Here is a 13,714-nt window from a genome sequence, read left to right on the forward strand (position 1 = left end):
GCCTGGGAAGAATAAAGAAGTAACTATATTCTAGATAAAATTTCTTCCAACTTCTCTGTAGGGGGTGCTGGAGTTTGAAGGAATGGAATTTCCTGAGAAGCAGGGCAATTAAAAACTGAGAGGGACTCAAGGAGGCTTGGGGAAAGAGTGCGGCATGTTTTTGTAGCAGAAGGGTCCTTTTTTACTGAGGGGCCATCTAAATAAGAAGGAAGCTGGCTGCAGGAGAGAGAGAGGGAGAAATATCCTGTGAATCAGGGGGAAAGCCTTCTGAAGGACGGGGGGTACTTGGAAGTCCCAGAGGACTCTGGCCAAATCAAGACTGGTGAGGAAACTGAGGCAGGAAGGGAGCGGGGCATAGGTCTTTATTGTTTTGTCTAAGTCTGTACATTTCTTGTGCTAGCTTAAGTCAGGAATAACTGTGTTACAAACTTTGACAAAGCCTGTTCGTTATCCCCGAAGAGGTAAACTCTAACCCAGACTGCCCACAAGGCTGGAGCTCTGGGAAAGGATGTGCTTACGCAACAGACCTGTCTTTGTGGGGAAGGGATCAGCTTTGGTCCTGGGGGCCTGTGGCAACTGCACTGTGACTTCCCTTCTGTGGTCGAATGTGAGCCAGAGAAGCCAAAGTAAAAGATGCTGCTTGAACCCACCCAGAGCAAGGGAAGCTGATGAGCACATAGGTCTAGTGTGGTGTAGGGTTGCCAGTTTGTTTGTTTGTTTTGGATGAATTCCTGGAGATTTCGTCACAGGACATTATCTTTAATTCCTGGAGACTCCAGGGCAACCCTAGTGTGGTGGGACCCAAAACCAGCAGCTGGGTGGTTGTGCAGCAGGGGGTCATGACATCGTGCATGCAATACAGGCTGGTTCCCACTGGTGATGAGATAAGGCCTTGCTTTCATCAGAACTTTAATAGACCAGGATCTAACTTCTCTCCACTCAAGACAAAGGTGTATGCAGAATCCCGTGCTCTGTTAGTAAGTTTGCAGAGAAGCAGATCTGGAGAATAAATATGCTTCTACCCAAAGCAGCCTCGCAATCTACAAGTCTTAGAAAGTGATTAGCTAAGATGATTAACATGCTTCCAGGAGAGCAACAGATGGGGGGGCGGAGTGATTATTTCCCCAAACTCCACCTAAAACCCAAGCCCCACACACTTGTGACACCAAAATAAGATGCTACTCTCAAGCAGGTTGTGCAGATCTTCCTACTATGACCATCTCTCTTCTTTCCTGCTTTTTATTGTCACAGTTAACAAAACTACATGAATGGGAGCCATTTTCAGGTCTCCAAGCTACATTTTAAAGACTTTTATCTGCAGCCATAAAGGCTAGAAACTTGAGGCTTTCATTTCACAAACAGGCTTTGAAATGCAGGTTGGCATTTTGTTTTTAATATCAATAGAACTGAGCCAAAACCCCAGAGCGGATGAGAGGAGAACACCCCTTAGTGTTGGGGAGTTCCAAATACAGATCTGATTGTAGCCTGAACCCATCATTTGTTCTTGTTGTTTGTTTGTTTGTTTTTTAACAGCTGTCCTTATTACACTCAGAATGATCACTTGCATAGAGGGCAGTCAGATAAAGGACCAAATTCTGCCTTCAGATAGGGAGACTTGAATGCACTTCTGTATCTCGAGGATTCTGTAGATAGAGAGATGTAGCACTCAAAAGCTGATTGAAGCAAGACAGATCCAGGTCCCCCTTCTCTTTCCTGTAGAGAAGAGGGGGGAAATCAGTCTGTAGAAATCTGAAGCTAAGGCACACAAAAGGACAGAGAGGAGTTTGAAATAATGCATGTGCGGGTTTTGCTGGGAGTGATGGGAATCGGGATGATATTAAAGGAAACATTTATGCACCACTATGAACAGAGATGTATTGGACTATCAGATCAGTCTCCTGATTGGAAGTGGCTGAAGCGCCATCACTTCAGACTTTTAAAATCAGAGCACACAAAACACTAGAAAATTTCTGGCAGCCCAATCCTTGCATGGGCAAGGAGACAGGGCTTTTCCATTTCTGACTTCTGTGGTTCAGAACTCATCGCACTCACTTCTTAAGCTATAGATTCTTCTGTGGTGGTGGTGCTGTGTTGTATAGCATCACTAGATGTCAGCATTGAGTTTGGTGAAGAGAAAAGCAATGCAAAATGGAGTTCACAGTGTGTGTGTGTGTGGTGGTGGGGAATTAATAGACAGCTTCGCACCACAATCCACCTTCGTTTTTCAAAAGGAGGATAAAGTTCAAAAAAATACCTTGTGGGGAAATGGCTTAACAGTGAGTACTTGAATTATTTTCCTCTGCAGCAGCGTAAACAGCCTGATTCTCTGCACCTGTGTTTTCTGTGCATTAAGCCCTGGTATACAGCACATACTGTACTGTATCTGATTTTGATTCAAAGCCTTGCCAGTTGTGGAATATGATGTTAAAATGGGATGTTTGTCCCCTTCTGTTCATTATAATGTTCAATAGCCACATGGATTAAAACTCATTTTGAACACCAAATCCAGCTGTTCTTACTCTACAACGCTGTTGTGAAGCCAAGGGGAATGCTCTCTGAGGAAGAGATACAGGATTTGGCCCTGGGTGTTAGCAATAGCAACTGTTGCTGGGGTTTTCAAATGGCAACCTAAGGTAGTTAGGCACCCAGCCTCCACTGAATTGCAGTGGCATCTATGTGCCTAACTCCCTCAGGGTCCCAGCTTGTGTGTCAGTCTTGGAGCCAAATACTTGAGTTGGGCCAGAGGCGCTGCTTGTGGTTAAATTGTGGACACTTTATTATTCAAAGTGTGCACAAACCTACCACTGGGTTAGGTCACTGTCAACCACCAAACCACATCTGTGGGTTTAAATTGCTAAAAAGTTATAGCATCCTCACAGCAACTGAGTTGCAGATGTGTAAATTTGGTTTGTCTCTCACTGCTCCCACTGCATCATTTCTGTAACTGTTGCTCCTGTCCCCCTGCCTTGCGCCATCCCAAACCGCCCAGAATGCAGGTAAATGACACAAAATGCCACCCCACCTCCCTCGTATCTCAAGCACAGGTCAGATGCAACTCTTCTCTGCAACAGAACAAATCTCTGCATAGAGGAGGTTTGGGGAAGGGGCAGATGAAGATGCCTGTGGTTTTACACGTTATACAAACAGATTTCAGCCTGATGGATACCAGTGTGCTTTGCAAGCTGCAAACGGGGATTGCATCCCTAAAACATAGCTTCCTCTAGGTGAAACAGAGCAAGTATTTAACGGTGCACAGCAATGCTGCACAAAAGATATGAGAGGGTGCAGAGGGGCCAGCAAGCAAAGAGTTAATTCACAGTTCAAGGCTTCTGCAGGTGTAGAAGGGTGGCTAATGAGAGGGGAGCTGGTGGCCTAATTAGGAGGTCTGGTGCCAGCTGGTAGTAGTCTGGTCATATGAGTGTTGCAGTGTTTGTAGCTTGAGTAAGGATGTAGCCTTTCTGTGAAAGCTGGTTAGTGCCTGGTCTTCTCTTGGTAAGAGACAGCTTCTTTTTGTTTTACATCGATTCTGTGGGTTGGCTCCGTTTCATGGGTAAGAAAAGAACATCTTCCCTAATTGAAAGAGCAGTGGGAGTTTAGGTATGAAGTAGAAGAAGCTAAACTGGAGTTTGGCTAGGACACTGGTGTTAATAATCCTGCCCTTATAAAGGGGGGTGGGGGGAGAATTTCATGATCCCTGCATTTAGGAACTGAGTATTTATGCCAGCTTTTGTTCAAAATATGTCCTCCACGCACCCACTCCCCGGCTCGTTCTGACCTAAATAGGTGAGGCGCAGAAGGCAGACTGTAACAGTTCATGGTTGTCTTTAATTATTCATAACTGGACCCTGCAGATAATGGGAACTTGTGTCTGTACAATGGGGGAATCCATCCGTTAACCAGTGTTTTGAGCTCGAGCGGGTGCACAAGGGATCAATAAATAGTGGCTAGTGCCATTTGAAAAGGACAGATGCCATTCCCCACTCAGTTGGACCAGGTGAAAGCAGGCAATAGGCCACCCTGCTATAGAATCATAGAATATCGGGTTGGAAGGGACCTCAGGAGGTCATCTAGTCCAACCCCCTGCTCAAAGCAGGACCCAGTACAATCTGCCAAATAAATTGGTTAGTCTCTAAGGTGCCACAAGTACTCCTTTTCTTCAAGGAACCAGTGTTCCTCTTGTCTCTTACTAAGGTCCAGCACGAGGGGGCCCACCAACAGCCTGGAGGGGAAACCTGGGCACAGGGGTGGGATTTCTTTCACTCGCTCACTCACACACACGTTTTCCTGTGTCTTTTTACTTGCCAGACTTGGCCCTTGTATTAAACAGTGAGTGGGGAGGAGGCTTACAAGGCGTGGCAGGATCATTGCACAAAACAGTCCCCTCTTGTGCTCTTCCCCTCTGGCCATTCAAATTGCAGTGCTTGCAAACCCAAACCCACCCGGACGGGCTCCAGGCCGGGGTGGGTGAGTGAGCCAGTTGCTTGCAGACAGGGCTGCACGGCCGCACCCCAGCCGCCCGCCGCAGCCGATCGCATGGAGCGTACAGGCTCCCCCCTCTTCGGGGGGCAGGCCGGCGGTGGGGGTGGCTTTTCCCCCCATTGCACGGGAGCGAGCCAATCCTGGAGGAGGAAGGAGACCGCGCGCAATTTAAACCCAAAGGCGATTGAAGAGGCGCTGGGCAGCTGCTGGTGCGAGCGGGGCCGGGCTGGGCTGGGAGCGGTGGGTGAGTCTGCTGCAGAGGGGGCAGCCTTGGGTGGGCAGCGGCTCGGGGGGCTGCTTGGGGACCGCCGGGGGGTGAGGGGGAGGAAGCTGAAGCGGCTACAGTGTTGCAAGCCCGGGGCCCTCCAGGAACAAAGGCAGGGCTGGGCTCGAGCAGGCGCCTCACCCCTGGTCTTCCGCGGCAACGCTTCACGCCCAGGGAGAGGTGGGGGGCATGGGCCCCACACATGCCCCCTGGGCCCCAGCCATGTCATCAGCCTCTGCATCGTGCCCTGCCTGCCGCAGATTTGCTGGTGGGCTGTTTGCTCCCTCTCTGCCCCTTCCTCCTGCCCTTAGAATCCTAGGATCTCAGGGTTGGAAGGGACCTCAGGAGGTCATCTAGTCCAACCCCCTGCTCAAAGCAGGGCCAATCCCCAATTTTTGGCCCTGATCCCTAAATGGCCCCCTGGAGGATTGAACTCACAAGCCTGGGTTTAGCAGGCCCATGCTCAAACCACTGAGATACCCCTCCCTTGTCAGCATCCCCATCCCTTGCTTTCCCCCTGGCCCGCCCCACTGCCACCGTCCCTGCTAATAGGTAGAACAATGCATTTGCTGACCACTGCTCGTGTGGAGTGGGTAGAGACCTGGCCTGGGCCTCAGGAGAGCTGGGTTCCAGAACAATGGGGGCGGTGCTGCGAGCCATTGACCCAAACTGTAAACCCTGTGTATGATAGAAACCACTTCAAGCCAGGGGGTGCGGGAGCACCCCTAGTTCTAACACCTATGCTGGGTTCTGTTCCTGCATCTGGATGACTGTGGGTGATGTTCCGCTCTGTGCCTCAGTTTCCCTATCTATAAAATGTGGAATAATGATACAGACCTACCTTTTATCTGTAGATATCAAAGTACTCTATAAAAGCGAGGAAGCTGTGGTGTAATCTGTGAGTTGATTACAGATTACTTGCCCTGTCTGCTTTTGGTCCTCTATTGCAAGCTCTTCCAGATTTTGTGTGTCTGTACGGGGTCTAGAAAAAATTGAGAGAGAGTTTATGAAGGTCCTGTAGAACCTCAGAGTTTAAAAATGCCTCAGGCATGGAGGTTGTTCTTAACTCCGAAATGTTTGTAACTCTGAACAAAACGTTATTGTTGTTCTTTCAAAGGTTTACAACTGAACATTGACTTAATACAGCTTTGAAATTTTACTGTGCGGAAGAAAAATGCTGCTTTTAACCATCTTAATTTAAAAGAAACAAGCACAGAAACAGTTTCCTTACCTTGTCAAATCTTTTTTTAAACTTTCCCTTAATTTTTTAGCAGTTTGTTTAACGCAGTACTGTACTACATTTCCTGCTTTTTGTTTTTGTTTGGTCTCTGCTGCTGCCTGATTGCATACTTCCAGTTTCAAGTGAGGTGTATGGTTGACCTGTCAGTTTGTAACTCTGGTGTTTGTAAGTCTGAGGCTCTGCTGTAAATGGTGTGATGTAACATGGGTTAACCAGAGGTAGAGCATGCCAGACTAACCTGATTTCCTTCTTTGAGAAATAGCTGACTTTTTTTTGTAAGGAAAGTGCAGTAGATATAATACACTTGGACTTCAGTAAAGCATTTGACACAGTACCACATGAGAACTAATTAGTTAAATTAGGTACTATTGGGGATTAGTACAAAAATTGTGAGGTGGATAAGGAACTGGGTAAAAGGGAGAAAGCTATAGGTTTTGGAGAAAGGTTAGTCATGGAGTTCCTCAAGGATGGGTTTTTGGGACCAGGGATTCAGCCAGCCATTTGCAGGAGTCAGGAAGGGATTCTCTCCTTCCCCCGCCTCATCGCCCCACATAATGCATTATGGAGGAGTGGGTTTTGATCTCCTTCCTCTGAAGCCTCAGAGATGGCCACAGCTGGAGATAGGACATTGGACAAGGCTCTGAGGTGACACTGAGCATTCTCTCTCTGAGGTGCTTGGCTGCCTGGTTCTTGCTTACATGCTCAGGGTCTAACTGATCACCAGATGTGGGGCCAGGAAGGAATTCTCCCCAGGTCAGAGTGGCAGTGACATCAGGATGTTTTATTTTTTTGCCTTCCTCTGCATCATGTGGGTGCGGGTCAGTTGCCAAGATTATCTGGGAATATCTCATTTAATCATTTCCCTAGGTCCCTGTGGCATAAATCTAGTCTCCTGTAGGTTGTCATATTTTGGTCTAATTTCAGTTGTTGGGTTTAATGGGCGGGTGCTGGTGGCCTGTGATACATGGGAGATCAGAGTAGATAATCTGCGGGTCCCTTTTGGCCTAAAACTGTGACAGTGGGCCTCTAAGATTTTTTTCTTTTTCTTTTTTGGACACTACTGTAACATAAACAGTAAATAACTGAAATTTTGGAGAGACTGAACTTTGTGTGAGCGCAGAGGAAGAAGCTGTGGGGTTATTTGTTGCCCACATCCAGTGGTGATCATATAGGGTAAGAGAACCCCAGTCAGAGATGGGCATTTGCACCACTTATATTCACTACGCTTCTGGTGTTTGTTGCAAGACGCTCAGTGAACAATAACAGAAGGATTGATACACAGGGCCACAGCTGTATTAGACAGCTGTCATAAATATAAAGGGAAGGGTAAACCCCTTTAAAATCCCTCCTAGCCAGAGGAAAAATCCTCTTACCTTTAGCTTCTTAACCCTTTACAGGTAACCTCGCTGGCACCTGACCAAAATGACCAATGAGGAGACAAGATACTTTCAAAAGCTGGGAGGAGGGAGAAAAACAAAGGGTCTGTGTCTGTCTGTATGCTACTTTTGCCGGGGACAGAACAGGAATGGAGTCTTAGAACTTTTAGTAAGTAATCTAGCTAGGTAGGTGTTAGATTATGATTTCTTTAAATGGCTGAGAAAAGAGCTGTGCTGAATAGAATGACTATTCCTGTCTGTGTGTCTTTTTTGTAACTTAAGGTTTTGCCTAGAGGAATTCTCTATGTTTTGAATCTAATTACCCTATAAGGTATCTACCATCCTGATTTTACAGAGGTGATTCCTTTACTTCTATTAAAAGTCTTCTTGTAAGATAACTGAATGTTTTTTTCATTGTTCTAAGATCCAAGGCTTTGGGTCTGTCATCACCTATGCAAATCGGTGAGGATTTTTATGAAACCTTCCCCAGGAAGTGGGGTGCAAGGGTTGGGAGGATTTTGGGGGGAAAGACGTGTCCAAACTACGTTTCCCAGTAAACCCAGTTAGAGTTTGGTGGTGGCAGTGGAAATCCAAGGGTAAAATAATTTTGTACCTTGGGGAAGTTTTAACCTAAGCTGGTGAAAGTAAGCTTAGGAGGTTTTCATGCAGGTCCCCACATCTGTACCCTAGAGTTCAGAGTGGGGAAGGATCCTTGACAACAGCACTCGCTACAGAAGTGTGTATCCTGGAAGAGAGTAGGTCATGAACTTAACAGAGGTGTATATAAAGCTACTGTCGGAAAATCGAAGTTAAATTTTATCAAGTGACTTGAAACTGTCTGTTGTTGTTTAACACCCAGAAACTGCACCTTTTAGAAGCTGATTACACTTTATTAGTAGCAGGTTATAACTGAACTTGCTGCACTCTCCAGCTACTGTGCAAAGACAATAACATGCAATACCCATTGGGACAATGACTCTTCTATCCCTCTTGAGAATCAGAATATAACAGGAGAGGCCCTTTGATCTGCACTTCACTCATCTTCGCACTCCACTGTGTGAATGCACACAATAAATTGGTCTATCACCACTTCTCAGCAAAGATTTAATGGCTTACTGAATTGAGGTCTCTAAGTAAGGCACGGGTTATCAAACAGGTTTCTGGAGAGCTGATTGATCACATGGTGCTGGTACGTCCTCATTCAAGTGTGCAAAACTGCATTGAAAGAAGCTAAAAATATTAAATGCTTTTCTACTATTCCTGTTTCACGTAACCAAGTGCTGCAGTTGATGAGGGCATGTTAGCTGGAGGGGATGGGGTCCAGAAGACACTGTATGGGTGGGAAAGTATTTGCAAGAAACTCTAAGATGTGCAGCATGTTTTTAAAAAATGGAGAACTCCTGCATTAAGACATCATCATGCTTACGCACTACAGTGCATTTATTAATACGCAGTGAGGTGTTGAGAAAGCTAGTTCAGTTTTATCTCCGATCACATTTGGATGCAATCGCCTAGCTTTTCTAAACTGTGTTTATGAATTGACACAGTTCATTAAGTCACCATGGGTGGCTTGCTTATTAGCAAGCGTAAAAGTACTTTTAAAGATTATTTCCCAAATAATTTTGAGCAAGCTACTGTACAGAAATCAGGAATGCATGGTTAACTATAACCTGTAGCAGATCTCTTTTGCTGGTAACACCATTCCCGCTCCATTGTGTGTGCACGCTACTGCAGTTGTGACTTAAGCATGAGCTGGTACCTCAAAAGGGAGTGATCTAATCAGCCCAAGTTCCAAATGTAGGACATAATCTCAATATGACGGACATAACAAACTCTTGCCATTATAGGGTATTCATATCTTTAGTCTTTTATAGTAAGCTTCGGTCTTATGATTCACTGGGGCTGATGTCAGTAGCTGGCAATGCAAAGTAGAGGGATAATGGGCCTGTGGGGGGAAATGTAAAATCAGAGTGGTGTGAAAGACTGGAAACTTCACCGAATAGAAATAGAAGCCCAAAATACTGTTTGACTAGTAATGAATCACTTCTATTGGCTGTCAGAGCTTTAACCAGTTTCCTCCTCCAATTTCAGTCTTGTACAGAACACCTGGGGAAAAGTCAAAAAAAAACAAACAAACAAACACACACACACACAAAACCATGGGGAGTTACAGAAATGGACACAGTTTCCTGTTAAACCAATCAAGGATGCTCAGCCTGGTACTTTTTGCTGGTCTCATGTTTTGGAGGGGATTTGGGAAATGAGAGCGGGTCCTTTTCAACAACCTGTTGACTTTTGTGCTGTGCAATATGTTTATCCTTTATCATCTGGATTGACTTGTGTTGGGGCTGTGTTCTCATTGGGTGCATTATTTTTCACAGCTTTGTCTGATCCCCTTAGAAGCAAGACTACTCCAAGAAGTGAAGAGTGATGGCATCCGTGTTCCAAAGTGTTGGGGCTACAGTTGGCTGGAGGAGCCACCAGCTACTGGCTGACTTTGAGAATGAGAGCCCAGTGCCTGACAAATTTAGAAAGAAGCCTTCTTCAAGCTCTCTCAATACCCTCCGCATGTCTCTGAGAAAGCGAATGCCCTTAAAGCAAGTAGAGATAAACCTCGGTGAGAATCCAACTTGGGAAAGTCTGGAAGCGAAAGAGAAGCGACAAACCCTCCGGGCTATCACAAGAACAGCAAAAAATGCCTTTGGAACAGTGTCCCAGGTAATTACCCTTGTAATGTACTGTGCATGGCAATTCAGTTCATAGCCTGGTGTCCTGTTTCAGGACTAATAATACCTAGCTCTTTTTGTACAGCACACGTCAGCCATAGTGCTTTATTGCCGGACATAGTAGCTGTATTTTATAACTAGTAAATGCTTTATAATATCGAGCTTGCTGGTTACCATAGCAAAAAGGGAAGTGACATAAAAAAAAAGTCTTGGTCATGTTGTTTTGAGCAAAACCTCCAGCAACTGGAGAACCGCTTTCCCTCTCCCAGACTGCATGACGTGGGACATCCATAGAGAAACACTTTACCAGGACTCCTCCATTTACTATTTTTAAACCACTGGATTTGCTGGGCTCTCAAAAGAACATGCTTTATGGAAACCTTGGAGCTCAGGGGTGAGGGAAATGTGGGACTTTAGTTATACTGTATTTGGAGGCAGAGGGAGGAGATGCAGTAGAATATCACCCACTTATATATAGTCTGAATTTGGACTGACTGGTTTCACAAAGACCTACCTTATGGAAACTCCTAAAGCTCAGGGCTGTTAAAAATGTACAGCCTTATTTAGACTGCACATGGAGAAGAGGTCTAAATTTTAAAGCCTGATCTAAAACCGATTAGCCAATTGCTGACCCAAGTCCAAGTGTTGCGTCGTTTTCAGACCCAACCATGAACGTGCACCAGTGCTTTGTGCTTGGAGCTCAGCCTGGCGGGGGGCTTCACGCTCCGTCTGCCTCCTGCCTGTTGGGTCAGCGTGGTAGTGGCTGCATGCCCCTCTCCTGCCGGCTGCCACAGCCTCATTACACTCTGTGCTCAGAGTGAAGGACCCTGCAACTCGTCAGCACCTGGGTCCGCATTACATGGTGCTGAGAGGCAGCGGTGGTCAGTGGGAATAGGGCGCACAGCTACCTATGGGCAGACTTGACCCTGAGAGAGCTAGGTTGTTTTCTGACCTGACTCGGACACATGTCCCTTTGGGTTCAGGTCAGGTTTCAGGGCTCTAGTTTGGAGTGGGGAGGGGAAAATATCAAATAGCATCCCTGAAGATCCTGCTGGAATTTAATCCTTTGATCTGTAAAGTCTCAGTTCTTCACCTAGATCGAGAAGACTTCTCCAGCAGCTTTCTTGCAACAAACAGTCTTTGTACCCTTTTAAATTCACTGAGGCAAAGAGAAGCCGTGGAAATCCTGGGAATACCTTTAGAAATAGCAAAACACTAGCCCCCATATGTTAAGCAGATGGCAAGACCTTGGTATTCTTGCTAACTATGAATTGTTTCTGTAGTGGCATGCACATAGGGGGAAGAACCTGGAATAAGTGCTTCCTGCTAATTCTAAGTTTATTTTGCAGATGAAATGCCAAGCACTGGCAGCAAGGAATTTTTGCTTGAGTAAAGGCTGCCAATCAGGCCTGGGCACTTGTCTCATGGGACCAGCAATATTGGAGTTGTAGCAGTGGGGAGTTTTGCTGAATTTTTCATGCAGCCTATGCTAGGTTGCACAAGCTATTTTAGGAAATGCTGCTAGCCAGGAGCACAACCGGCTTGCTGCTACAACTCATAGTTTGCAAGTAGACTTGAAGCCCAGGGGACAGTCCTGCGGGTTGAGGTATGTTAGCAGGGCAGCAAAGGGAAGCTTGTTTGTGCTGCTCTTCTTTCTCTAAATGAAGGCCTTCAGTTTAAAGGCATCTTTAACTGGTTCTAAAGGCAGGGGCCTGATCCTGCTCCACATGAAATCAATGAGAACTTTGTCCAGGGCTCCTGTGGGAGCAGGATCAATCCCAAAGACTAATGGGTCAAATGAAGCACGCTGCTCTATTTCAGTGCTATCCGAGGGAAGAGGCTTTAGCAGCAATGAGAGACGTGCATCCACCCTAGCTTAAGCCTGGCTCTAAGAACCGTAGCTGGGGTTGAGAGCGATCGTTCACGTGCTGGGATTTTGTTGGGCTGGCATATTGTAGACAGCAATTCATAATCCCAAATATGTCTGCCTTGCAGAAAATACAGAAGTCCTGCCAAAATCGCACGCAGTCTCTAGTCATCTCTCCAGCTAAAATCCCTGCAAGGAGAAGTGGCAACATTAGCTCTGCCAAGAAGAGAAGCACTTCACCTCGAACTCCTAGTCGGAAGAATAGGCTGGCCACAATGACCACCCCATTGTCTGGTCCCAGTTGCAGCCCCAGGTCCAGCAAGAGAGCCTCCCTTTCATCCAGATCTGCAAAGAGCTTGGTGGGGAAAGAATGGAGGAGTTTCTCTTACTGGCTTGGAAAAGAAGCTGTCCCTCTCCGGAGATCAAGGAGAGCAGCTGCTCTAAAGAGCCCGTACTCATCACCTATGCCTGCCAGCAGAAAGAGGCAAGCTGCAATCATCTGTAATTCCTATTGCTGTTTATTATTGTGACTAGAGTGTCTGGCTACCTGAGAGACAGCAGCTAAGCACTACTAATCTTTCCCACTGAAACAATGTGCTGTTATTATGGTTAGGAAGGTAATAAAGTTGTTACATGCCCCTATTTACACAGAGAGAGAGCATGGCATAAAACTAGGCCATGGAAACTTAATTTTGCATGATGACGGGTCAATGAGCGCTCCTGCACCATCCCCATCCAGTGGGAGGGTGATGTTAAGTTTATATGCTGTAATTATGCCAGCTCAAGTCTGGCTTGAGTTAAAGAAATGTTAACCTTCCAAACTCTCTGCATTGATGCTATTTGTTTGATAAATCACTTAGCTATCGATTCATCCTACTCTGCTCTGCTTTTCCCCAAGATTTTTTATTTTGTATTGTGGTGGTATCTGGGGTCTTGGCCCAGAACTGGGGTTCCTGTGGTGCTAGGTGCTGTACAAACAGAAATATGGCCCCCTACCCTGGAGAGTGGACAAAGGGTCGTGGGGAGAAAAAGTATTATTTCATGAAGCCTGGAGATCGTGCCTTGCCCAGGGTATCAGGTGAAGACAGAGTTGGAAGTTCCACATATGCCTCCTGGATCCCAGTCCAGTGCCTTAGCTATGAGACCATCTTTTCTAGATGCGATGTGAATGGAGTTAAGGCATGATTAAGGCTGAACATTGGGATGGGGAGATAGAACCCTGTGGCTAGAGGCTTAAAAATTAACCGAACCAAGCACTAGGGTATATACTGTAAAGATGCTTTTGCAGTGGTAGGGAGCTGGGCTAGATCACCTATGTAACATTTGAATCCTCTAATTGCATGCTGCTTTCTCCCTTCAGAGAGTTTGACTGCGAGTTAGAATCAGTCTCTATGGGAATTCGCCGCCTGAAACGTCTTTCTCAGGTGTTTGATGATGTCATTGTGAGAGAGGAGAGGTAAGCAATATTGAGATCGGGGGAGATGTTTGTTTCCCCTCTCTAATGCTACCTGTATCACCAAAGATTCACCTCTCCAAGCCTGAGTCAATGATCACTGCAGCTCATAATCAAGATGAGTGAGAGCACTAGAAACGCCTTAACTGTAATACAGCCTCTCTGCTTTAAGACTCTGTATCGTCGACATCTGCAGACCAGCTCGCAGCTCCACCGAAGCCTGTAACAAACATTCTCCTTGATTACATGCTGCTTGCTGTAAAAATCAGAATCCTCCTCACCACGCTCGGCCTCTGATACTGTATCTT

General features: G+C 46.1%; 1 protein-coding gene across 12 annotated transcripts in view; it reads left to right on the forward strand.

Moving 5' to 3' along the window:
* PIMREG (PICALM interacting mitotic regulator) overlaps positions 1-13,714 on the forward strand; it is a 79,632-nt gene that overhangs the window by 61,253 nt on the left and 4,665 nt on the right. For 6 of the 12 annotated variants that reach the window (XM_043531091.1, XM_043531101.1, XM_043531092.1 and 3 more), the window contains exons 2-4: positions 9,742-10,078; positions 12,082-12,437; positions 13,314-13,409. In XM_043531091.1, coding sequence (XP_043387026.1) covers positions 9,791-10,078; positions 12,082-12,437; positions 13,314-13,409 — 740 coding nt within the window. In that variant the 5' untranslated portion in view covers positions 9,742-9,790. Of the gene's footprint in view, positions 1-3,380; positions 3,493-4,347; positions 4,724-9,741; positions 10,079-12,081; positions 12,438-13,313; positions 13,410-13,714 lie in introns of those variants that run through there. The other 6 variants (XM_043531094.1, XM_043531096.1, XM_043531093.1 and 3 more) reach the window with 5 other exon arrangements.

This window comes from Chelonia mydas, chromosome 17 (assembly GCF_015237465.2).
Source record: "Chelonia mydas isolate rCheMyd1 chromosome 17, rCheMyd1.pri.v2, whole genome shotgun sequence".
NCBI classification, from domain to species: domain Eukaryota; kingdom Metazoa; phylum Chordata; order Testudines; family Cheloniidae; genus Chelonia; species Chelonia mydas.